The sequence below is a fragment of the Littorina saxatilis genome, linkage group LG15, assembly GCF_037325665.1.
Source record: "Littorina saxatilis isolate snail1 linkage group LG15, US_GU_Lsax_2.0, whole genome shotgun sequence".
Lineage (NCBI taxonomy): Eukaryota > Metazoa > Mollusca > Gastropoda > Littorinimorpha > Littorinidae > Littorina > Littorina saxatilis.
This window is the reverse complement of record NC_090259.1, coordinates 14,912,336-14,938,546: the sequence shown is the minus strand read 5'-3', so window position 1 is coordinate 14,938,546 and position 26,211 is coordinate 14,912,336. Positions and strand designations below refer to the sequence as shown.

The 26,211-nt window shown below is 40.5% G+C and overlaps 2 protein-coding genes and 1 long non-coding RNA gene across 3 annotated transcripts in view; 2 read left to right on the top strand and 1 right to left on the bottom strand.

The window, feature by feature from the left end:
* LOC138948651 (voltage-dependent calcium channel type A subunit alpha-1-like) overlaps positions 1 to 2,063 on the top strand; it is a 167,923-nt gene extending 165,860 nt beyond the window's left edge. The window contains exon 41 of the mRNA XM_070320227.1: positions 67 to 2,063. Within this exon, the coding sequence (XP_070176328.1) occupies positions 67 to 1,271 (1,205 nt within the window). The 3' untranslated portion in view covers positions 1,272 to 2,063. The remainder of the gene's footprint in view (positions 1 to 66) is intronic.
* Positions 2,064 to 3,750: 1,687 nt separating this feature from the next.
* On the top strand, positions 3,751 to 11,704 carry LOC138948654 (uncharacterized). The gene is made up of 2 exons (XR_011450051.1): positions 3,751 to 9,526; positions 9,780 to 11,704. It is a non-coding gene; the product is annotated as an uncharacterized lncRNA (long non-coding RNA).
* Positions 11,559 to 24,092, bottom strand: LOC138948653 (galactose-3-O-sulfotransferase 2-like). The gene is made up of 2 exons (XM_070320230.1): positions 24,010 to 24,092; positions 11,559 to 14,765 (listed from the first exon to the last, which is right to left on the bottom strand). The coding sequence occupies exons 1-2, from the start codon at positions 24,042 to 24,044 to the stop codon at positions 13,613 to 13,615; spliced, it is 1,188 nt and encodes a 395-aa protein (XP_070176331.1). The 5' UTR covers positions 24,045 to 24,092; the 3' UTR covers positions 11,559 to 13,612.
* Positions 24,093 to 26,211: the final 2,119 nt, after the last annotated feature.

Genomic DNA, 26,211 nt, shown 5'->3' with positions numbered 1-26,211 from the left:
CTTTGCTGTCATGAATTTCTCATGAAGTTTTCAACATCTGAAGTAACACTACTATTTTTATTTCAGTTTCCAAACACGAGGAGCTTCAGTCACCACAGATGCGAGGCCGCAGTCGGCAGCGATCGATAGGACGACCGCCTCTACAGTCGCAGTCACCGGTCCTCGGCTCACCGCTGCCGTCCCCCGGCCACATGAGGCGCGGGAAAGACGAGCACGGCTTCTACCGTTCAACGTCGCTGGAAACACGCTCACGCACCCCCTCCCCCACCAACTCCCAGTCACCCACGCAGCAGGAGTACTACGGCTCGACCAATCTCATCGACCGCTCCCGGAGCCCTAGCCCCGCCCAGTCCCCACCCAAACGGACACCCCGCAAGCTGCCGTCCGTCCCCTTCGTCCCCAGTACCCCACCCCCCGGCATGGGGCCCGGTCATGTAGCGGTGCCGGTCGGGAGAGGGGGAGGGACTGTTGGACCGGTAGGAGCGGTGGGGAGAGGAGGAGGAGTGGGCATGCCACCAGCCGGTGCCGCGACCAAGCCGGCCACACTAAACCTGACACAGCCCAAGCTGAAGGAAGCCTTACCGCGCGTCATGCCCTCCCCCACCATCCCCCAGGCCCCGCGCTCGCCCGGCAACATCAACTTCCCCCGCCTCTCCGCCTCCCCCACCCGCCTGCCCAGGAACATCCAGGGGGAGGAGAGTCGGGGCGGGGCAAGGGGCGGGGCTAACCCCCATCCCAGGGGAGGGGCCGGGAGACAGATACCCCACCCCTCCGCCCACCACGTCCCTCCCCCTGGCAGGCTGGCTCGGCCGGAACCTTACAGCCCCACGGAGAGAAACAATCTCAACAAGGGGGAGGGTGCGCACGGAAGCCCCCACAAACCTTACTCTAGGACTTCAGCCAGAGGGGCCGGCTACCATGATGACCCGTCGTGGGGTCGAGACAGGGACCGTGAACGAGATAGAGACCGAGACCGAGACTTGGGCCACGAGCGAGGGCCCTCCCCGCGAGGACCCAGTGGTCGTTCACCGGATTTACGCACTTCTGATCGTAGCAGGATTTTAGCTCATCAGTTTGACAATCCGCCGGGTGAAGGGGGTGTGGTGCCTGGGGCCACTGGGCCCACCGGTCGAGGGCGGGCAAGACCCACCCCTACGCTCCCCAACGGGTTCAAACCCAAGGGAGGAAGGAAACAGGAACGCTATGAAATGCGCAGTGATATCAACATTCCCTTGAAGGAGGATTCCGATGAGGATGATGATTGGTGTTGATTTCGTGTGTGTGCGAGATCATTTTTCAAGGATTTCTTCATGTTCGTTCCTTTTTTAATTTTTCCTTCCCTTCGATGGAATATGTATACGTGTTTCACTTCATAAGTTCATTGCTGAGTGAGAAAAAGGACTCAAATGGAAATACTTGCTAATTCACGTCAATCACATTTCGGCTGAGTTTGTTTGACGTAGCTTCGACTGCGGTTGAGTTTTTTGCCTGAGCTTGCTAGCAGCTTGAAATTTGATTGTTTGAATTTGAACGTTTTTTGCCTGTGTCTGCTTGTTATCGCTTTGGCTGTGTTGAAAGTCAGAGTGTTGTCATTTGTATGTAATTATGTGACTAGCGTGCATATAATTATAGGCAAACTAGTATGTTTGTCTATGGCATGCCCTTTGTTCGATAAATTGCTCATCTGTGCGTGTATATGTTACGCCCACGTTTCCATATATATATTCGTTCTGGAAATCAAGGCTAGATAGCGGCCACTCTGTGAGAATGAGGAACATCATTTTCCAACAAAAGTCGTTTGTGTGATTATCTGAGATAAATCTTACCAGTGCTCCTACTATGATTGCTGCAGCATTAGTAGTGTAAAAAGCTGGTCAACTTGGAAGTGCTAACTGACAGTCATCTTAACTCCTTCCGTATTTGATTTGTACACAATTCATTGGTGCAGAGTGGATAACCTTGCTTCCTGGGACAAAACACAATTCGTTCTGTCTCATATCTCACCAACAAACTCACTTTATTCCCCCACACACACACACACACACACACACACACACACACACTCACAAAAACACACACAAACACCTTCCTTACATTTCTTTTTCTTAGGGTTGTAATTGGTTAGTTTTGAAGTTTAAACATTTGTTAATTTCAAACAGTCAGCTATAGTTTCTGTGATGCAGAATTAGTGTGAATGCGCTTTTTTTCTTGCAGAGCTTTAAATCTGAACTAAAGAACAGATGACTGCATTCACGAAAGTAGATTTCCTATTCAAAAGTATTTCTCACTTTATTATGAATTTGTTTTATCCCCGAGTACGCTAGTACTAGGGCTCAGCAGACTTTAATTGTGTGTCTGTGTGTGTGTCTGTCTTTCTCCACTTAACAGCTTATTGCTGGGAAACTACTGGGCGCAGTTCGTTCAAAAGGTGATACACTAACTTGATAATAGGTCCGATTGATCGTATTAAAACTTCATAATGTTACCTGGGACCTAAATGCGAAATAAACCACAAAAACGACTTGGCCGTAGGAGGAGTTCACACCGGCGGGGCAACACGCAGCCATTGACCTGATAGAACAGCCGAACGCGTCACTGGCTGAACGCGTCACTAAGTGACGATAAATATAGCTCATAAAAAGCATGCGTCACGCACTGCGGTGGTTTAGAGGTTGCGATTTTGAATGTGTTTTGATTCTTTTCATATTAATTTGTATTTTTTCTTATGGTTTCCTTTGTTTACATATGTTTCAGTCTTACATTAAAGAATTTGGTAAAACTACCTGGGGCGTGATAAATGCAAGAATCCGCGAGCCAGGACAGTAAAAGAACTTTGTGGGCCACCAGTTCACCAGTTATGAAGAGGGTCGGCAGTATATTTTTCACTGTGATCAAATAAAAGAGAAAGGCCAGTCACCACGCACATCCTCGGCTCTCATGCAATGTAGTTATATAGCAAAGGGAATGCCTGTAATTCACACAGAGCAATCACTTGGTCTTAAACGTGCACAAGACAACAACTTTCATACTGGGGGAGCGAGCCAGTCTGAAGAGTACTCGGGTCCAGCGCGAGCGTTTTTTATTTTGTTGGGAAAATCATTATTCAAATTATTCTCCCATAGCTTCATTGACCAAGCTGTTATGGATGTAATATTAAAATTGGAACAAGAATCTTTGCAGGACTAAAATCCAATATTCGTTACCATGAAAAATGCCCATAACATTGTTTTAATTAATTGCCGTAAGACATTGGACCAATACTTTTGTTGTTTCCCGCAGTGGGGCACTGCGGTTATGAAATTAAAGGCCCCTCCTGTTTTTGGAACCGCAGGAGCTTTCTAGTTTGCTGTTAGGTAGATTTTTGGTTCCTCTTTCCTGTCATGCTCTCTTTTTCTTCATGAATTCTTTTCTTTTTTCTGCCTTCTTGCTCATTCACCTGTATTTTTTCCAAAAATCTCTTCTCTTGCCGCTTGTCTCGCGATTCATGTATAGTTTAATCTGTTAGTGTTCTGATGTAAGTCCAGCAGTAGATAGGTTAAGCCTATTTTAACATACTGGAAACTGGTAATCTTCCAGTAGGTATTAATTTAGTTTTACTAAAGCCTGCTGGGACACAAGTAATGGGTTAGTGCATTTGTAAACAGGAATCGCTTGACAAGTGGCCCCCTTCATCCCCCCCCTTCCTCGTCCTGATATGGCTCTGCGTAGTCGGCTGGACGTTAAGCAACAAATAAACAAACAAACAAACAATACTTTTGTTATTCCATTAATTTATGTAAATGATCTTAACTGTCATGATCAATTTCTATATGTGTATTCAATGCACTTTTTACCTTGTCAAAACTGCTTTTGCCTTTTTTAAATAGACGATCCTGTCAGGTGCCCAATGATATAGCGAATACAGTGTGAATGTGTTTGTATCAACAAGTCTGAATATATTGAGCAAAACATACATTTGGTCTGACGTTTATGATTGGAATTTGTCTTCTCTTTTTATTTTTATACAGAAATTAAATCCGTGTGCAGATATTTTTTTTTTCTCTCCATCTTTTTCAATCTGTGAGAGTTGTAGGTGAGGTTTACCTTCCTTGCTGATGAGATACGGAAAACCCAATACCTAAGAGTCTCAACGATTCAATTTTCAACAGGTTTTCGTGTATACTTGATAAAATGCGCATGTGGTCCAGAAATTATTTCTTTGTGTTCAAATTGGACAGCATCTCACAATTAAATGTGTCTGTATTGGATTTACTTTACTTCATCATCGATGTACAGTGACGTGCAAGACTTGGATATGCCGAGTGCAAACTGGCCTTTTTTTTCTCCAAAGGCTTATGTATTTTTATGTCCTGATAGAGTGAGTGTGTTGGTATTTCCTGCGAGTCTTTTTCATTGTGTCAAGACTTTTTGTGAATGCACATGTACATATGGCATGTATGACTCAGCAATCATAGATCCTATTGGCTGCTGTATGTACATATAACATGATTATAAATGTTTGTGATTTTTGTGTCAAGACGGGTTTAATTAAATTCATTAATTAATTATGTTCCCAGTGACCCATTTCTACCAAGCAACTGATCAACTAAGCCACCTACCTGAGCACAGCAAGACTCCCCATCGCCCGCACACATTTTCCTGTCTCCACCCCCACCCTCATCTTTTTGTTCTTCTCTCTCCATTCTCTATAAGAGTTCTTAAATCTCATGACTCCAATGATTTTTGTTTCTCTCACCAGCAAGTTTTAATCTCTTTTCCAACACTCGCCTTCTGATGTTCAATTCTGTTCTTCATCTGCTGCAAATGACCTATGGAATATCATTTGAATAATCTGGCTTCTTTCCAGAATTTCCCAGGCTTTTTCTAGAATGTTCCGCGTTGCAAAGCCTGATGGCAATCTATGGAATATTGTTTGAGTAATACAACTAATAGGTTTCTTACCCCCCGCGGGTTAGGGGGAAGAATTTACCCGATGCTCCCCAGAATGTCGTAAGAGGCGACTAACAGATTCTGTTTCTCCTTTTACGCTTGTTAAGTGTTTCTTGTATAGAATATAGTCAATGTTTGTAAATATTTTTGTCAAGCAGTATGTAAGAAATGTTAAGTCCTTTGTACTGGAAACTTACATTCTCCCAGTAAGGTCATATATTGTACTACGTTGCAAGCCCCTGGAGCAATGTTTTGATTAGTGCTTTTGTGAACAAGAAACAATTAACAAGTGGCTCTATCCCATCTCCCCCCTTTCCCCGTCGCGATATAACCTTGAACGGTTGAAAACGACGTTAAACACCAAATAAAGAAAGAAAGAAAGAATTGGAATATCATTTGAGTTAAAGGCTTAAATTCTTCCCACAATTTACCCCATTCTGGGACCTTTCCAGAATGTTGCTTATTGGAATATCATTTGAATTAATTAGGCTTCTTTCCAGAGTTATGATTAAGCTGAAATATACATTTCAGGGCCATTTTTGTGTGTCTAAAACACTAAAAACCTTCAGCAACGCCCCTGGACCCTACTGGGGGCCTTCTGCGGCCCCCACCACCTTTTTCCTTAATTATCACTTTTTCTGAATCCCATGTCTGACTAAGGAAGGAGCTTGGAAATACTACTTAAAGCGTTGTTTAAAGTTTTACTTTCAAGCGGGACAAAACTAAAAGAAATTGCTAAGGTACATTTCATGTTTTTCTATTACATAACAGGGCTTGCTGGTGGGATGTTCTTGTTTTTTGTTGTGTGGTTTTTTTTCAAAACTGTTTAGATCTTTTAAAATTCAACTCATTGAAAGGGTGAAAAGGCGAGAGAGAAAAACCTTCACACTGTCTGCTTCTTCTTCTTCTTGCGTTCGCCGTTCTTTCTGATGGTGTCATGGTTGGCGTTGATGCGTGGTACCACTCCACCCTGGTAGGAAACACCGCCAGTTTGGTCCGCGGCCGCAAGCGGCTGGTCTTCATATCTGAAGTCCGTTCCCCTATCCGCCACCCGGGGACGCGTTGGGTTGGGGGTGGTCGCCCCATTGAAAATGCCACACTGGGTTAAAGAAGTTCAGCCTGTCCCAGACACTGTCTGCTTGCTTGTTCTCTTTCTCCCAATCTCTGCAAATGTATGTTTGATATCCCCCAAAGACTACTGTATCCAACTGAATGTCTTGGGAGTTTTATCTGTTTCTGATTTTCTCTCGCCCCCATGTCCAATATGTTCAGCTCTTAAGTTTTGCTTACATTTTATTAGCCCAAGCAAGATTTACGAAACTGATCAAAACTTAACGGCAAATCACAAGGAAAGTTGCACACACGAGATAATACTGTAATTCAACTTCCAGGAGAAGAAGAAATTTTTTTTATATACTTTTATTTTATATACATGTATGTACATTTGATTTTAGGTGTCAGTCAATGATTTTGCTGGAGTAAAATCTTTGGTTTCTGGTGTTTAGAATTCTTTGAGCAGTATTTTGATCTACAGAGCTGTTACAGCTCCATTTAAGTAGCAATGACTTTTAATGTTAGTTTTCAATTGGTGATGGGAATTGTTCAAAAAGGACATAATGAGCTATAACCTGTAATCCATTATAGTTTAGTACTGCTCTGCTGGTCAGAGGAATCAACTTGTTTGTATATATATATATATATGATATGTACATGTTACATTTAAACGAGAAGGCGAGAGGATCCACTTGTGGTCAAGTTTCAGATATTTTAGTTATAACTTTAGATTTGTTGACAATCCGCACAATTTGAAGGAGTACATTTTGTTACTTATCCTAGGTGTGTGTGTGTTTTTATTTTTTATTTTATTTTTTTAAATTTATGGTGATGGTTTATTTTTTTAGATTATTAGAGTTCATACATACGCTGGGAAGTTTCAATGAAAAGATTTTTTGTTCAATCTTTCTTTTTTTACGGTAGAACTAACAGGAGGTATGGTACTACTGTCAATGATTAAAAACTACCATTCCACAAACTCAACGACAAATTAGGATTGTTATTCAGGGACCTAAAACAGCGATGAGTTTATTCTGTTCATTCCTGTAAATGTTCCCTTCAACTTCATTTTTGTTGATGGCATTCCAGCGTGAATTTGTTGTTGTTAAGTTCTCTCCTCTCTTCATTCCTCCTGTCTTACGTTCCAGTATTTTACCGTTTCATTCCTTGTGATAATACAGTCGGTATTCTACATATCCACTGATCCTGTTGTGTTTCTTCTTCGTCTGTGGTTGTAAGTTATTAAGTTACCCCGTGTTGTGGACTATGAATCCTCAGCTGTGATAACGAAAGCTTGAAGTTCCACCGAGGTAAAGTTTGGTTTTGAATGTAGGTTGCTTTTAAGGCAATTGCCTATTACTGGAAGCTTACTTTAAGTGCTGTTCACAGGGTGGATTTTTACTGACTCAAATTTTTCCAAATTCTGTTGAAATTGGGCAGTGTGAACAGCATTTAAAATAATATTAGTTAATAGAATTACTTTTAAGTGTTTTGAGTAACAGTGGAAAATGTTATTTGAGGTCATTAATTGTTTTTAAAGGACACCCCAAACTGAAGGACGTCTCTTGCTTTCCATTCACTTATAACATTCAACACAGTGACAGGTGACTACCCCCCGCGGGTTAGGGGGAGTCCCATATTGGTTGGGACGAGAAAGAATTTATCCGATGCTACCCAAGAGGCGACTAACGGTTCTGTTTCTCCTTTTACCCTTGTTAAGTGTTTCTTGTATAGAATATAGTCAATGTTTGTAAAGATTTTAGTCAAGCAGTATGTAAGAAATGTTAAGTCCTTTGTACTGGAAACTTGCATTCTCCCAGTAAGGTCATATATTGTACTACGTTGCAAGCCCCTGGAGCAATTTTTTGATTAGTGCTTTTGTGAACAAGAAACAATTAACAAGTGGCTCTATCCCATCTCCCCCCTTTCCCATCTCCCCCCTTTCCCCGTCGCGATATAACCTTGAATGGTTGAAAACGACGTTAAACACCAAATAAAGAAAGAAAGAAAGAAAGATATAACCTTGAACGGTTGAAAACGACGTTAAACACCAAATAAAGAAAGAAAGAAAGACAGGTGACTTTGAAAGTGTAATGGTAACCACTGGAGCTTAAGTTCAGAATGACCCTTACAACTCTGGTCTTTATGCTGAAGTAAATTGTCATTGCTGTAAGGTCCGATAAATGCAACTCTTCAAACCAGAATGAATAAGATATTGAGTTATTTGATACCAATGGCTTTTCATGTTATGATATATACGAAACCGAGAAATAAGCAGATCTAATTTTCTTGAAGGTTAAACAATTCTCTTTTTCTCTCTTGCGAAGTTTTTAAGCACACATTCTGCGCTTTTTTTTCCCCCCACATTTTCAAATGCCCCCAGCCATCAGATGTAATTCTATGCAAAAATGGTTTTCTCCTTCGTTTTTTTTCATTCCCGCACCTTTTTTTCTGTCATCTGCATTATGGTGGTGGTCGATATTTGTTCACTCTAAGAGTCCAGAATTCCTGGTTAATACAAATGCTTTAAATTATTACGTGTAAACTCGTGTCTCCTGATTCTGCATTTGCGTATTACCAACAACACAACTTTGCCTCCTTTTTGCCTCTTATTCGGGCTTGCGCCATGATGTATTTTGTTGCCTGAATGTTTCTGATTGGCTTGGTGGCCGTTGACAGTTGGTGTTCTTTGTGATTCCGTGATTCCTGTGGTATAGTTGAGTGTTGAATCTTCTGTGTGATATCTGTTACGTGTACCTTAATTAATCCAAACATGCCGTGTGATGAAGTTGAGAGTGTTTGTTGTGTGTATCTGTCAACTGGTTTTCCCTTCTCCTACACCAAATGAACTGAAAATGACTTTCTGATGAATGTTCAAAGAAAAATGAGTAAATCTGTTTTTTATTGTTGGATCAGCTGTGAATTTAAGTGTCCACCGTTTCGTGTGCACAAGGCTAACTTGAACTTTGAAGCATTTGGTTTTATTACATGCTGGTAAGCTTGTTATATCTATCTGTGTTTGGACACTAAATGCTTTTGTGAATGGTCATATTTCACAAGCGTTGTACTTTGAAGACCAATGATGAATCAAGGAGGTTTGGGTGAATTGAGTGGCAACAGTGGTTTAAATGCTTTTCTAAATGTTATGGTTTTCTGAATGTCGTTTCACAGGCATCATACGATTCATAGTATACTTTGAAGACAAACTATAGATTTGGGACGGGTTGAAAAATTGAGTGGCTAAATGGTTTACCACATGGTCAGGTTTTACAAGTGTTGTCATTTGAAGGCCAAGAATGAATCTAGGTGGGGTGGGGAAGTGGGGTGACTTTAGTCTTCAGTTCAGCTATGAGGAGAGGTCCCATATTACCTGGAACTGGTACTTTTTACAGGTGCATGAGTTTTTCCGTATTGTTCAGTGTAGAACAAATTCAGGTATATAATTATATATACTGTCATTTTTAAAATCCACAAAATCTTCTGTCATGAATTTAATACTGAAAAGCATAATGGTTCTAAGTGTACATCTCTTCACAGTTGATAGGTCCAGTATTTAACAGTTGATAGGTCCAGTATTTAACAGTTGATAGGTCCAGTATTTAACAGTTGATAGGTCCAGTATTTAACAGTTGATAGGTCCAGTATTTAACAGTTGATAGGTCCAGTATTTAACAGTTGATAGGTCCAGTATTTAACAGTTGATAGGTCCAGTATTTAACAGTTGATAGGTCCAGTATTTAACAGTTGATAGGTCCAGTATTTAACAGTTGATAGGTCCAGTATTTAACAGTTGATAGGTCCAGTATTTAACAGAAATTGTTTGCGTTTTGATTGTTAGCAAGAAGAGCATTTTGTTTCTCGTCTTCGGTCATTTCCTTTTCAAATTGTTATGAGACAGTGACAAAAGGTCAGGTGTCATGTCTACTGTCCCGAATGACACACGATTGCTGACATTTCACCATTGCCAAAAGAATAAACAAATAAGAAATAGGTAGAACATGAATGTGAAAACTGACTTTGATTGTTGATCTGTATTTTCTATACCACTAACAAATAATCTACTTACACATAGCTGTTTGGCAAATGTATGTTGCATGGGACACACTGACATGAAAGTGGAAGATGTTTTTCCCTCTAGAGAAACTACATATCAAGTTACACTTTTTGTGCTCTTCCATTCCAGTTGGCAATCAATTGTTAACGCATGTTATTAGAAAAAATAGAACGAAAACAGATTAGATAGAATGAAAAATGTACTGGTGATGTCATTTGGGACATACTGACATGAAAACGTCACCTTTTGTCACAGTCTCTTATTAGTAAAGGAAGGAAAAATTATTAAAACAAGTTTTGTAACATCAGTTTATTGTTAGTTTCGATCCTCAAAGGAAGGAAGAACCTAGGTTCTGGTAGATCAATTTATTGTTATTTTGAAACTGTAAAATTGCAAACAATTGGATGTAATGAAAATGAAACAAAAATCGTAGTTGGGACCTCTCACTTTAACAGGGTCAGCTGTCCCCTTTCTGAGCTGCTGTTAGAATGCAATCGTTTCCACGGTAACCACTTTGTCCAAGCAGTCATGGCAACCGTTTCAACACCTTTGGCCACAAGATTATAGATCTCTGGGCTTTGGTTTCTTTCACACCAGCTGGTAGCAGTAGCAGCACAACCTTAGTATTCCTTCCCTTGGTGATTCCATATTTGATACCTGACATTTCCCCAAAGTTTACGATTTTTGGTCGATTTCAAAGCCCCAGCTACAGGGTTTTTCTTTGTCAAAATCGGCCCCGAAACGCAACAGCCGCGGCTTTGCTTACTATTGTCAATTACAGTAAAAATGGAGGTTTCAGAATCCTGTGTGTGATATTTGATTGGTTGTCATTTCACAGGCTGTTGTTTTATTTTTTCTTTGAATTAAACTGATTTATTTGTTTTAATTATTCATGAAAGTTACATTTGTAAGTCTGCAAACAAGAAAAAGCCTATTAGTATTACATTAATGGGGTGTTTTTTTCAGGGGGTGCAAACTGAAAATGGTTGACTTATAATTTTGTTTTTGTTGTTACAGAAGATTGTGACAAATTTTGCCTCTGTATCAGTATGTATGTAGATTTATGCATACACATAAACACACTCGCAAACACTACACACACACACACTTTATAGTTGTGACTTTAATACAGAAGGAGTCCATTCCCAAGTCCTGTAACGCACATGATTTCAGTCTCTTTGAGCAAAGTTTAGCCCTCCCCTCCCCCCCCCCCCCCCCCCTCCCCCAGCTCCTTTCTCACCATTCTTGTAGCACGAAGTGCACGTAGAAACACCATGTAGTTTGTATACATGTATGTAGTTTCCCTTTTCTCAGTGCAAATTTTTTTTAAACACCCCCCTCCCCCTGACACTTGCACCCTCCTTCACTCTAACTGTAGATACCGTTTGTAGTCTGTTTTACTGTTGGTGTGATTATTATCGATCATTTCAAAGAAATCAAACATTTTGTACAGTTTGACCATTGGTAAACAGCCTTGTGAAATGAATTACATTTTATTATCCCTGTATCATGATTTTATTTCTCTCTATCAGTCTATGACATTCTCTCTTGTTCTGCCTGTCCTTATCTCTTTCTGATTCTCCTCTCTCTATATATATGACTCTCTCTCTCTCTCTCTTCCTTTTGATTGAAATATCGCCTTGAAAATAAACTTACAATTTACTGCTATTTCATTCTGTTTGTGGTTGTAGTTGTAGCTGTGTGTGTGTTCATGTGTGTGTGTGTGTGTGTGTGTGTGTGTTCATTTGTGTGTGTGTGTGTGTGTTCGTGTGTGTGTTCATGTGTGTGTGTTCATGTGTGTGTGTGTGTGTGTGTGTGTGTGTGTGTGTTCATTTGTGTATGATGTCCATGAAGGTAACTTTCAAATATTCACTAGACTCTGACATGAACAAATTGAAGGTTAACAAGAAGGGCAAAGCCCATACGACTCACATGCTTGACCTTGACCTTAACTAAACCTAGCAATGACATCATACACTAAGAACTGCTTTACACATTTTTCCTACCAAAATACATGTGACCTTGACCCAAGGTCAAGGTCATCCAAGGTCATGCAACACAAAGCTGTTAATTCAAGACATAGGAAATACAATGGTGCTTATTGGCTCTTTCTACCATGAGATATGGTCACTTTTAGTGGTTCACTACCTTATTTTGGTCACATTTCATAAGGGTCAAAGTGACCTTGACCTTGATCATATGTGACCAAATGTGTCTCATGATGAAAGCATAACATGTGCCCCACATAATTTTTAAGTTTGAAACAGTTATCTTTCATAGATCAGGGTCAAGGTCACTTCAAAATATGTATACAATCCAACTTTGAAGAGCTCCTGTGACCTTGACCTTGAAGCAAGGTAACCCAAACTAGTATCAAAAGATGGGGCTTACTTTGCCCTATATATCATATAAAGGTGAGGTATTAAATCTCAAAAACTTCAGAGAAAATGGGAAAAATGTGAAAAATAGCTGTTTTTTAGACAACATTTATGGCCCCTGCGACCTTGACCTTGAAGCAAGGTCAAGATGCTATGTATGTTTTTTGGGGCCTTGTCATCATACACCATCTTGCCAAATTTGGTACTGATAGACTGAATAGTGTCCAAGAAATATCCAACGTTAAAGTTTTCCGGACGGACGGACAACTCGGGTGAGTACATAGACTCACTTTTGCTTCGCTTGTGAGTCAAAAAGGCAACATGCGGCTGCAGGTAGGACGTCAGCCGGCCTTCTGTCAAAAAGAAACGCCAGACAGAATGCTTCCCTGCCAATTTCCATAGGTACAATTATCTAAAGGAAGAAACTAAAAGCATGTCAAGTAATTGCAAGTGAAGCCTATGTGATGAAATTCTATACATTGACCCTAAAGTTCCATCTATTCAAAAACGTTAATGTTAAAAGAAAGATTGTGCGATTAAGAAAATGTATAAGTCAATCAAAATACTATTCTTCAACACAAATGAGTGGACTACAGGCTCCAAAGTTCGATCGACAGTACATGTACTTTAGTCTTTGGAGGTGGGGGGGGGGGGGCAGTCCTACCTTTCACCGCATGTATAAAGGCACGTGTCACAATATATGTTATTACAGCTATGATAATATTGTGCACACATCCACATGCAACCAATATTATTATGATTGTGTGATACACATTTATCAGCTGTATGAGGCTGGAACCGTTCCTGAGATTCTCTCTCTCTCTCATATTTCTCTCTCTCTCTCGCTCTTGCAAAACATCTCTCTCAAAACATCTCTTTCTCTCTCCCCTATACTCCCACGTCACAACAGCACCGTTACTCAAACGTCTACACTTCTGTGAGTCTCTCTCTCTCTCTCTCTCTCTCTCTCTCTCTCTCTCTCTCTCTCTCTCTCTCTCTCTCTCAAAACATCTTTCTCTCAATCTCTCTCTCAAAACACATCTCTCTCTCAAAACACATCTCTCTCTCAAAATACATCTCTCTCTCTCTCAAAACACATCTCTCTCTCTCTCTCGCTCTCTCTCTCTCTCTCTCTCTCTCAAAACATTTCTCTCTCTCACTCACTCTCAAAACACAAATTGCTCCCCTCTCTCTCTCTCTAGTTCAGTTCCAAAGTAGTCGTGTTCACAAACGGTAGCGCACCAGTCATGAACAGACAGTCTTTCCTCGTCACAGTGAACGCTGTGTTCCACACAGACGCTTTGATCTGCAGAGTCTTCTTGGCCTTCTGTTCACAGAACACTCGCACCGTTTCAACAGTGCTCCTGAACTTGTTCAGCTCCTCATGAAAACCGTACCCCGCCTGCTGGCTGATCTTCTGGTAGAGAACCGCCTCGAAACGCCGATAGAGGGCGTAGTCTGGATACTGGAACTGTTTGTGTCTGTGTCTCTGAGTCTCATTAAACAGGTAGGTCTGTTCCTGCCCGAAGGGAGACAACCACTTGACGTAGATGATGTCTTGCAAACTCCAGCCCGCCAGGCGGCGCAGAAGAATCAAAGACTCGTCCAGCTTCTCAGTCACCATGACCAAGTCGAACTTCACGTCCAGGTAGTCGAGGTGTCGTTTGATGGCTCCCTTGTCGGACCACTGCGCCACGTCCAGGCCAAAGTCGAAGCTCATTCTGTTGTTGGTAAAGGATTGACTGGGGTCCGGATGCTCCCATTTCTTGGGGTCCGACAGATACGTGGCGATACGGTACGGGCCCGGGATGGACGTGAGATAATCTTGAGGTATCTGAGACTCGTACTGCAAGAACGCAGCCAGGAATTGCTCGAAAGGGTATCGGACTATGCCGACATACAGCGTGTCTTTCGGCATGAGCGCTGAGACGAAAGTCTCGTTGAACACCGAGTAGTCGCAGAGGATGTCGTTCCTTCTCCCTCTCGCTCGCGGGTCGACGTTGTGCCAGTAGTTCTTGCTGTGTTCAGAGAAGTGGGGGCCCGCCTTGGGTAGCAGCACGGTCAGGTTGTAGCGGCGGGCGAAATGAAGCAGAACGTACTTGACGTTGGTCCCCCCCGTCTTATGCACGTTCAGGAAGAACACGTGCTTCCTTGGACCGGGTTCGCCCGCGTGTTCCACAGTGGCCAGCGTGTTGAAGCTGTCCCAGCCGAGGAGGTTTCTGATGTTAACAGAGTTCTCGGGGATGGTGTAGGCGGTGGATCGGGTCAGGTGATCCGTGATGACCATCCACACTCCCACACTGCATACTATCAGCATGAGGAAGGCCAGCTTCGTGGTCATCAAGTTGAACCTGAAACACACACAAACACACATATGGTCAGGAATCTGTCAAGGTGTCCAAATGCAAAAATCCTGTTCTGGATACTTTTATTACTTTGTATTTTATTCTGTTTTTAAATGACTACAATATAAACAATACAGTTATGAAGTATTCCTCATGCAGATTCTATCCATACCAAATTTATATCTGTCAGTCGTCTGGATGCTGAGAAAATTGACTTTGTTCAAGAAAAAAAGCACCTTTTTGGGCACACAAGGCGTTACGCGAAACGCATGGTACATTGGGCATTGAATAACCAAGTTACTGATAAGGGTATCATCTCAATCTAATTTTTAATAGGTCCAGAAATGGATGGAGAAACATATGTTAGATTAATGAAAGTTTGATCTGAACATAGGTTTTGGATTTTGAACGTTCTTTTTTAGCTGGTCAGTACGTTGTCGTTGTCGCTGCCCTACACGCCACCAGGCGTGAAAGGCAGTAAGTAAGTAAGTAAGTACGTTACATTTGGTGTAAATAATCATGAAAAAAGGGAAACTATAAGCCCCTGGAGCAATTTTTTTATTAGTGCTTTTGTGAACAAGAAACAATTAACAAGTGGCTCTATCCCATCCTTCCCCCCCCCTTTCCCCGTCGCGATATAACATTGAACGGTTGAAAACGACGTTAAACACCAAATAAAGAAAGAAAGAAAGAAAGGGAAACTATCTTAAAAAAATGTTTCTGGTCAAACTTACTTAAAAATCATTGCAGAGGAAAGTCATTAGGTAGGATGATTGTATTTTTTTTTTAAATTGAGCGAAAAAGTTGTGTTTGATGTAATTTAATTGTACTTCTAAGTTAAAAATATGCGTTTGGTGTAAATGAAATTGTATCTACTTGCCCAAACAAGTTTTGTCACAGTCTTTAAATAATGCCATAATACACAAAAGTGTGTGTTTTATTATACCTCAGACACCTGGTAGTTAAACTATGGTCACAGGATTCCTAGTGCTTGCACCTGTTGGCTTGTAGAGAGGCCATCTGACAAGGGTGTAAATGTAACGTACATACTGAGAATACTTGAAAATGACAATGAATTTGTTTTAGAGACAGAAGATAACTTATCAGTGCTTAAGAACAACCAGCAAGACCAAACCTTTGTTTCAACATGAAAACAAGCACACTGAATGACAAAATTTACCTCAGAAGGACCACTGTTGGGACATTTTGGTGTAAATGTAACATACATCACCTTGTTTTTTTTACTGAGACCATATGCAGCACATAATAATGCTAAAAACAGCACATAACAGTCTGTTGAGGGTTTATGAGCTAAATAAAAGAGAAATTACCCTTCAAATGGACCTGCAGATTTGGAGCCTTCTGTATGTTACTTTACACCATCCTTTTGTGTAAAGATGTACACACAACCAAAAAGGCACAACCATTAATTTAACCCTTTATTTTGACTTGAGATAGGTAGCTTAAATAGAACAAACAAGTTAGAAATACTGTTTAACTGATGTGAGCATAGCCCATTAAATGTAAATTCAGTACCTTGGACGTACTTGCTGTTTGGTGTAAAGTAACGTACAGATCATGGGTAAAATTAACATTTGGTACCGTAGTGGAGTACCAACCTGACTATTCTATCGTGAAAAGGATTTATTATGATTTCTTGTTTGTAACTCAAAAAACTGCAGACCAAAACAGTGTAAAAATATTTAAAGAGGGTGATTTGATAATAATTTCTACACCGCTGACCGTGCTTTTTTCAAATTGAGTAATAACCTGATGATTGAGGTTAAGGTTTGCAAAACAAATGACATGAAAATTTACTGGAACCTTTTCTGCACTTCCATAGAGAATTTCATTGTTTTAAAAACAGTGTAAATACGTAAATGTTGAATTGTAACTTTGATTCTGGGCTTTGGTGTAAAGTAACTAACGGATAGATGATTTTGCTTATATTGAGACAGGAGAAACTTTTTTCAAGTGTTGCTTTAGTACAGATCAACTCTACATTCAGCCATCAAGCCATTGGATACTGAAACAGTTGCCTAAAGCTGAACCTAAGAAAATGACAGCACCTTGAAATTATGTTATGGTGTAAATGTAACATACAGTCATTTGTGCTTTATCTGCAAATATTTGATAAACCGAACACTTGACTGGAAAATAAAATGCTGCAATTGAAGGACAGGAATACCGAGATGTTTATTCATGTAAATTTAAGGATGTTTAAAAAAAGTCTAAAAATTGTAACACTTTTTGGACTCCTTGACAGATTCTTGGCCATATATTCATTTTTATTTTCACTGATTCTTCTTCTTCTTCTTCGTTCATGGGCTGGAACTCCCACGTTCACTCATGCTTTTGCATGAGTGGGTTTGTACGTGTAAGACCGTTTTTACCCCGCCATTCAGGCAGCCACACGCCGCTTTTGGGGGAATTTTCATTTTCATTACTTTATAGTCCAATCGCTGGAAAATTTGGATCGCTTCCTCCCAGTGGAAAGGTAGCTGCAACAGAGTCGCGCTACCCAGGTGTCTGCGTGTTTAGGTGTAATCAGCCACCTGCACTTATGGCGGTATGACCATAGTCTTTTACGTGCCATAGTGGTGACACGGGGGTGGAACATGGATACTGGCGTCTCTGAGTCTGCACATAAAGTTGACCCGTGTCCGTCCCGGCCCGGATTCGAACCCATGACCCGCGGATCACAAGTCCAGTGCTCTGCCAACCCAACTTCCGGCTCCGCATGCACGCACGCACACACACATATATATATACACACACACACGCGCGCGCACACCGTCGCACACACAAATACGCACGCACACACACACACCGTGGCACAAACACACACACACAGCAACACTAACACATGTGCACAAAATGAACACAAACTGTCAAACACACACACCGCGCGAGAGAGAAAGACTGGACCTGACGTATTCTTCTTACGCGAGCTTTATCCATAGACTTGGAAACTACGAAATTTCTACCCGTCCAAAGCGGCCTTGGGTGGCGTTTGCTCAAAAAAATGGGGGCCCCTATTGCACCCACCGTATTTTAGTTAGTATGTTCCCAATTTTTGGTGAACTTCCATCTCCAACTGTAGCCCCTGATTGTGCACAACTAATCCTTCTTTATCATGTATTGTAATTCAATCAAGTTGGCGTTTTAATGAAACAGATCCTGTGATTGGTCAGAATGCTCCAACTCATTAAAAATTACCGGTCATTAATTGTCGATAACCACTCACTAAAAAAGCCAATTAACCACCTACCCCCCGCGGGTTAGGGGGAGTCCCATATTGGTTGGGACGATAAAGAATTTACCCGATGCTCCCCAGCATGTCGTAAGAGGCGACTAACGGATTCTGTTTCTCGTTTTACCCTTGTTAAGTGTTTCTTGTATTGAATATAGTCAATTTTTGTAAAGATTTTAGTCAAGCAGTATGTAGGAAATGTTATAGAATATAGTCAATTTTTGTAAAGATTTTAGTCAAGCAGTATGTAGGAAATGTTAAGTCCTTTGTACTGGAAACTTGCATTCTCCCAGTAAGGTACAATATATTGTACTTCGTTGCAAGCCCCTGGAGCAAATTTTTGATTTGTGCTTTTGTGAACAAGAAACAATTGACAAGTGGCTCTATCCCATCTCCCCCCTTCCCCCGTCGCGATATAACCTTCGTGGTTGAAAACGACGTTAAACACCAAATAAACAAACAAAAATTTAACCACCTGGCACCTGCTGGCGAGGCGCATTGATACAACCTCAACTAGTCTCTGTTAGCTTTGAGGGTCATTTTACAAGTAGGAAATATGAAGGCCAGTGAAATACCGAGACCATAAGGTATGCGAAGTGATGACGTCGAATACGTGACGTAAGTTGATGCATGAATTCTTCCGCACTACGTCAGTCAATTCCAAAGATCGTTTTTGTGATGAAAAGAATTTGTTTTAGAGTTTGTTGTCCAGAAACCCGTCCAAAAAAAAGGGAAAATGTATGTGAAAGAAAACAAAACAGGAGCAGAGTGATACGATAGGAATACAGAGACATATTTCATGGGACTTGACCCTTGCAGGTAGGTGGACTGAAAGTAGTGTGTGAACAGAACAGAACCAATTCTGTCTGTTTACCATCGCATGAAAGCAGGAAAGAGATCGTCGTCAGATTGAATTACAATAACATTAACATGCTTCCATTTGAAACTTCTCGGTCTTCATCGTGGATTGACGCTCTCCCAAAGTCTAATTGAAGCCCTCCGTCGCTTCGCTCCGTCAGGCTTTAATTAGCTTTGGTTGGGCGTCAATCCACGATGACGACCTCGAAGTTTCAAATAGAAGCATGTTAATGTGTAATTATCGGTATGAAAATGTCTCAAGTCGATCACAGCGTTCGTGGGATACCTCCAGCTTTGCTGGGATCACATTGCATCGTTGTGGTCTAGGACAGCGGTTTTCAAAACATACTGTACCGATATATATATATAGAAAAAGGGAATCCCTGGTCATGATTTTAGTGTTTTTCCTTCTTTAACAATAGACGATTTTCGGAAATAACTCCGCCGGGTTTGTATGGGTTTTGGAAGAGTTACCTTTTTTTGCAAAACCTCAGACAAACAATGGAGGGACGAATCACTAGTGATGGGTGTGGTGAAATCACGTGAAGATCAAAAAGGGCTTTCCATTTCTAATTTCAGACATGTTGCTGTCTCAAAGAAATGTATGTAGGCACGCTCCTTGGATTTTAATGGACTTGCTGTGACAGTGTATTTCATGAACGTAACAAGGCCGAGTCTTGGTACCCCAAGGCAAGACAATACGCTAACAAAAGCTAGCATGGGACCTGATCAACTCGCGAAAAAATGCAGGCATGAGCTCGAGCTATCAAGGACTAAATGCGACTAACAAAACACAATGTAGTCATCAGCAAACGTTTGAAGGCAGTGGAGGACTCTGAATGATCGATGCGAGTGTGTGTGTGTGTGTATGTGTGCCACGGTGTGTGTGTGTGTGTGTGTGTGTGTCTGCCTGCCGAGTGCGGATGTGTCTGTGTCTGTCTGCGTGTGTATGTCCGAGTGTCTGTGTCAGCGTGTACCCATGTTTGTGCGCGTGTCTGTGTGTGCGTGCGTGTGTGCATGCGTTTGTTTATGTGCGTTAGGACTAATCCATTTTTTACGGAAAAATGGATAATGAAGCAGACGTACACACAAAAAAAACTAACAATATTATAGTTAAGTGGGTTTTTTATGTATTTGTCAGTCACTGAACTACTTTCTTGACGAACATTTCACTCGTCAAGACTACCCCGCTAAGGCTGACAAATATTCTACCCAAAATCACACTCGACCTAGATTTACATTAGATGATTATCTCTATGCTTGGCTGAGCATAACAGTACTAAAAAAAATGCACTGTCACATCCTGGTTGGTTTGTAAATGACAAATCTTCAAGTGTTATGTTTTTAAATCTCCACAGGCGCCAGACAACAGTCACTAAATGAAGGTGTTTTTAATGTGTGGTGGTGCTAAGATTATAAATAAGCACTGCACATTTAGAGTTTGAGAGTAAGGTGCACGACACACACACACATCATATGGCCTTAAGTCTGAAATGGTGTCCACAGCTGAAATAGCTGTGCAACCTTGGCTCTAACCTGATTTGTACATCAAAGAAAAATAAAATCCTTGTAAAGATTAATGAGACTTGTAAAAAAAAGTATGAAGTACACACCTAGAGAAACATTGTGTGCTCAGTTGTTGTTTTTAATGAAAATGTCGCCATTATCTGAAGTCAGCAGCACTACATTTTGGCCATTTTTTGTGACATGACCTTACAGCATATTGAAACATGGTCTACTCTGTCATATTTATGGGACAGAATGTCATGAATGACTTTTCACTGAGCCAGTAAAACTCAAATGTACCTTTGACAAAGCAAAGTTTTTGAATTTTGTCAGTGAGCCTGCAGAAAATGGGGAGACAAAATTTCACAGAAAGTTCATAACTATTTCCGTAAGACTTCATTTTTGTTCACTGATCAGCTCTAAATAATAATTAAAGATCGAAACCTGATATATTTTTGTAAAAAAGTATTTTACAGTATGTTTTGCAGAGGTATAAAACATAAAAAGGGTTGTTTGACTTGTTTTTGCATGTTCAAAAGTAGTTTGAAGTTTACGTGCAGATTTTCTTGTGAAAAAAGAGTTATGAACTTTCCAACCTTTTGCCTTATAAAAAGAGTAAATTGACTGGTTGGGGAACACCTAGCTTTGTAATGCATTTGGATCCACTAGCAGCAGTCACACTGAAAGTTTGCATCAAGTTCATTCATTGGTGTTTGAGTAATTGAGAAATAAAAAATTCTTGTGAGAAAGTTATGAACTTTCCTACTATCTCCACTGAGAGTGTTTTTTGTCCTTAAATGCTAGCCATGAAAGTTAAGGTTGTAGTGGAACAGCAATTTTGCATATAAAAGTACATTAGATTTAGATACTAAGCAATTTTTGTCACTAAAGTCAAGCAGTATGCTTTAGTTAGCCATTTTCTCTGTGTCTTGCGCACTATTTTTATGTGAGAGTTACTAACTCATGTCAAAACCCAAAATATATGTAAAATGACTATTTTCAGTTTCCAAATTACACTGTACCATGATTTTCATCACAAAAAGAATCTACTGGCTGCTGACTGTTTCTTTCTGAAGTACTTAGCCGTTTTGTCATGAAGTTCATAACTTCACATAACTCAAGCTCATTTTTCAAGGGCGTGTTTAAAATAATGCCTTGTTAATAGCAAAAGAGTACATTTGACTTTATTTGGACATTTTGTAAGAAGTTTTCTGAACATCAACCCTCAAAATTACATTTTGATAATTCCAGCATGAATCTGGGTTGACTGCACGGTGTACATAACTTCACATCAACTGACCCTCAGCCCCACGGTGTGAAGTTAACACATGCCATGAGTATGATTTATACACAATAATTAATTTACTACACTAAATCACTACCTCAAATGATGTGCTGCTCTTCTCCAGAGTAGGCTGTTACAGTTTGATGTCATTTTTATTTTAATTTACCAGCAGATTTTAGTACGTAGCTTTTCAGTTAAATAAATGATGTGAAGTTATGAACACACAGTCAGCTGACATAAACACTAACTAAATAATGATTTCGGTAACTGAGTTTGGTTAAGTAAATCATTAAGTTGTTTAGAATTATTTGCAAGAGACTTTAGTTAGTTAGTTATTTTAGTATAAATGTGTGATTGATGTGAAGTTATGAACTTTCACAAGTTTCAAACAATTTGTTTTATTTTGGCAATTAAAATCTGATTTTGTAATATAAGTGCAGCTTTAGCCTATACTATAACTCTGTGTTCTCAGTTTGTCATTGTTTTGCAAATATATTATACAGTAACTGCACTAGAGACCAACATAACAAAAATTCTTGTGAAGTTATGCGCACGCTCACATTTTATGATTTTTGTTATCGTTTGTTTTCACAAATGTTTTACTTTTATTACTTAGTTGTATGTTGATTACAAAGAGTAGCTGGAGAGAAAATAAGATGACATATGCACTTTTTTACTTTGGTTTGAATTAGCCATAGTTTGTGATGTCACGGTGTGAAGTTATGAACTCCTAGGACATTCTAAAAATACTTTCAGTTTCTGCCAACTCTTTGAGTCAGACAAACATTTTGGTGTATTGAAATCCTTTTGATGGTACTTTTCAAGCACATTTTGCACAAAAACAGCAAAATTGTAGATTTAATGATAACTTATGCCAATATTTGCTGTGAAAAAATTGTGACAATATTAATTTCTATAAATAATACAGATAACCAAAAAATCTTCTCCACACTTCATCTTCAAAAATTACCTTCATGTTCCAGCTCACCTTTTTCAGATTAAAAAACAAAACAAATTGTTTCCTGCCTGTATAAATTAAATTTATTATACCAATAAAAGTAAATTATGTGAAGTTATGAACTTCCCATTAATGGAGTTCACATCTGCATCATGCGTGGCCAAAACAAGTTTAACTTGCTTGAAATGCAAAGTAATTTGCTGTAGCAATTTGCTCAGATGTCTAAAACAGACCCAATACATGTAGCAACAATGATTTAACAAGTCTAAATTTTGTGACGGTGTGAAGTTATGAACTCCTGCAAACTTTTAAACCTGAATCTGTGAAGTGATCAAACATGAGTTTTCTTAAATCATAGCTGTTCCTTGCATATTTATGCTCTAAAATACATCTCTATTTTCAAAACAAAGAAAATGTTCATTTTTAAAATTGATTTTGTATGTCACAAAAATGGACACCTATTCTGACTTTGGGCCATATATGATATATATATACTCAACGCCGGGTTTACGTGCACACACACATACATACACAAGCGCGCACAAACACACACACACTGACACACACACAGCTCTACTAAATGCATGATTTAATCGGTGACGTGACATCTTTATGAGATCCTTCAATTCCTGATGCAATATTTACCCACGCTGTCACCGATATTTCTGCAATCTGATCAGCGAAATAACAGCATGTGGGGAAGGGGGGGGGGGGAGAGCAAACGAAGAAAGAAACAGAGACAGAAAGATAGAAAAGAGAGAGGGAGACATGGTATGTCGGTGCGTTAGTGCACGTGCGCGCGCGTATGTCTGTATGAACTTGATGTGTGTGTGTGTGTGTGTGCGAGCATGTTTGTCTGTGTTTGTGCGTAAGACAAGTCGCACTGACCCCAAGGATTCATAGAAACCGATAAGTGAAACGTCGATGACGACGACACTTTTATAAGAATATCAAATCACATCAAGTAGCCTAATAGAAGGAATTACCTTGTCGCTTAATTCGTCTGTTCGACTGTTGTCAGTCTTGGTTGTCTTGCAAAGGTAGGTTAATGTACAAAAAATAATTACCGGGACCACACAACTAACTATGCCATACCCCAGAGCGAACAGATGTAGGCTTACTTCTTGTATAGTACTGCACGAACCATTTTCCTGATGTGGTCAATGCGAAATGCATGAATCATATATACACTCACTGTCATTCAGCTACAGCAGGTTGCACATCATCCTGAATTTACAACATAGGCTACTAACATTCACGATTCTATTGAGGCAGCAATGACTTTTGTATTTTCAAGTAGATAATTAGCCTTGGTAATATGCAACAAAAAGTAAAGAAATGAAATGACTGAATAGATCTCTGGATTCAACGTATGTATACAACAACATACCTGCGAGACCCGCCGTTCCGAACTAGCTCCGCCATTTTGGTTGTTGTGCAAACTGCGTGCGGCAATGGGGACGCATTGCCGCACCCATTGCGCAGTTTGTATCCTTGGCACAAAGGGTCAAAAATCCCGAAAATAAAGCCTTAAATGAATAAGGCCTTATTTCAGGAAATAAAGGCTTATTTTCAAGAAATAAGGCCCTATTTCTAAAATAAGGGCTTATATTTTTTACGGGCTTATTTTTTTAAGGCCTTATTTTAAAATAAGGCCTTACCAGAAATAAAGGCCTTATTTTTCTGAGGTCATATTGGAAATAAGGCCTTAAAAAAATAAGGCCTTAAAAAAATAAGGCCTTAAAAAAATAAGCCCATATTTTTTTAAGGCCTTATTTTTTAAGGCCTTATATTTTTGCCTCTCAGTTGTATGCTGGTACACAGAGAGAGCGGCGTTAGAGAGAGAGAGACTGAGAGAGAGAGAGAGAGAGAGAGAGAGAGAGGAGAGACACAGACAAACAGACGGACTGACAGACAGATAGACAGACGGACTGACGAACGAACTGACGGACGGACTGACAGACAGAGAGAGAAAGAGAGAAAGAGGGAGAGACTGAGAGTGTGTGTGTGTCACGTGCGTGTGCCGGTGTGTGTCTGTGTCAGTGTGTGTGTGTGTGTGTGTGCGTGCGTGCCGCGCGTGTGTGTGTGTGTTTGTGTGTTGTAATGTCTTTATGTGTCTTTGTGTCTAGGTTTGTGTGTCTAGGTTTGTGTGTGTGTGCGTGTGCGTCAGTGTGTGCCTGCCGGTCACGGTGTGTGTCAGTGTGGTGTCAGTTTGGCAAATGCGTTTCAGTGGGTAGTATAGGTACAGGTGTACAGGAGAGTCCAGGTGCGACAACCGATTTCAACCAGTGTCATTCCAGCGTCGCGGACGACGCTGGTATCTGCGGTCGGGAAAGACTTTCCACGAATTTGCCACAGGGCGCCGCCATGTTTTCTGTGCTCGACTGCGAGCAGACCACAGGCACATTACACCCAACATTCTTGTAGGCATACACAGACGCAACATAGCATATACAGACAATAACACCCACAACACTTCAACTGCATATGAAAGGAATAAAAAATAAATCCGCAAATCAGTCGCGCACAATACACCAGTTAGAAAAACAAGGAGTACCAAAGCGGCGTGCAGAAACTAAACTGACTCGGAGACTGAGAAGAAACATTTATCACACGATGTGGATAGCAAACATTAAAATAAAACAGATAAGTCAAGCAAAAAATAAACACAAATATCGAAAACACAATAAACAAAGGTAAAGAAAACAAAAAGAGATGCTTGCCGACAGTCAGTGTGTGTGTGCGTGGTTTGCCGTGTGCGTCAGCGGGGCCCGTGTGTGTGTGTGTGTGTGTGTGTGTGTGTGTGTGTGTGCGTGCGCGTGCATGCGTGCGTAGGCTACGTTCTTGCGTGTGTGCGTTCGAATGAGAAAGAAGAGAGAGAGGATTGAACAATGAGGTCACGTTCTCTGTCACATGAATACATATATATACGACTTGTGTCTGTGTGTCTGTGTGTCTGTGTGTTTGTGTGTTTGTGTGTTTGTGTATTTGTGTATTCGCCATGCACGGCCAAAGTTCTCGATGGATCTGCTTCAAATTTGGTGGGCATATTCCGGTAGACCCGGGACACGACACAACCTGGTCGATATTTCAACACGTGCTCTCAGCGCGCAGCGCGGAACCGATTTTGGTTCCACCTCAACTATTTTGGTTCCACCTCAGCTACCCGGGCCCCCATACCGACACACCATAGCCGCTACACCACATCACAACGCCAAAGTTCTCGGTGCTAGTATGAGTGACAGGAATCTAAAAGAAAAAACAACCAAACGCAAATGTACTACTACTTCTACGACTCGTTTGAATGTAAAACAGAAATGTAACACTATCTGTGACAATGACGGTTCTACGACTCGTTTGAAGGACAGTATAGATCGAACCTTAACCCACAACTACGACAATTTGTGTCAGACTTTTTTGAACAGGAAAATATGCCTCTGTTCAACAGTAACCAAAACATGGAAGATGTTTTTGAAACTTTACAGAAATGTAACACTAGCCTATCTGTGACAATGTTGCTTTTGAATTGAACCCACATTTGTTGAACAGGAGAGAATGTTCCTGTTCAACAGTGCCCAAAACACTGAATCTG

Bases quoted from the DNA above. Each gene is read 5' to 3' on its own strand.
- LOC138948653 (XM_070320230.1), bottom strand. From the start codon at position 24,044: ATGGCGGAGCTAGTTCGGAACGGCGGGTCTCGCAG. The intron at 14,766-24,009 runs GTATGTTGTTGT...TGTGTGTTTCAG, and splicing joins CGGAACGGCGGGTCTCGCAG to GTTCAACTTGATGACCACGA.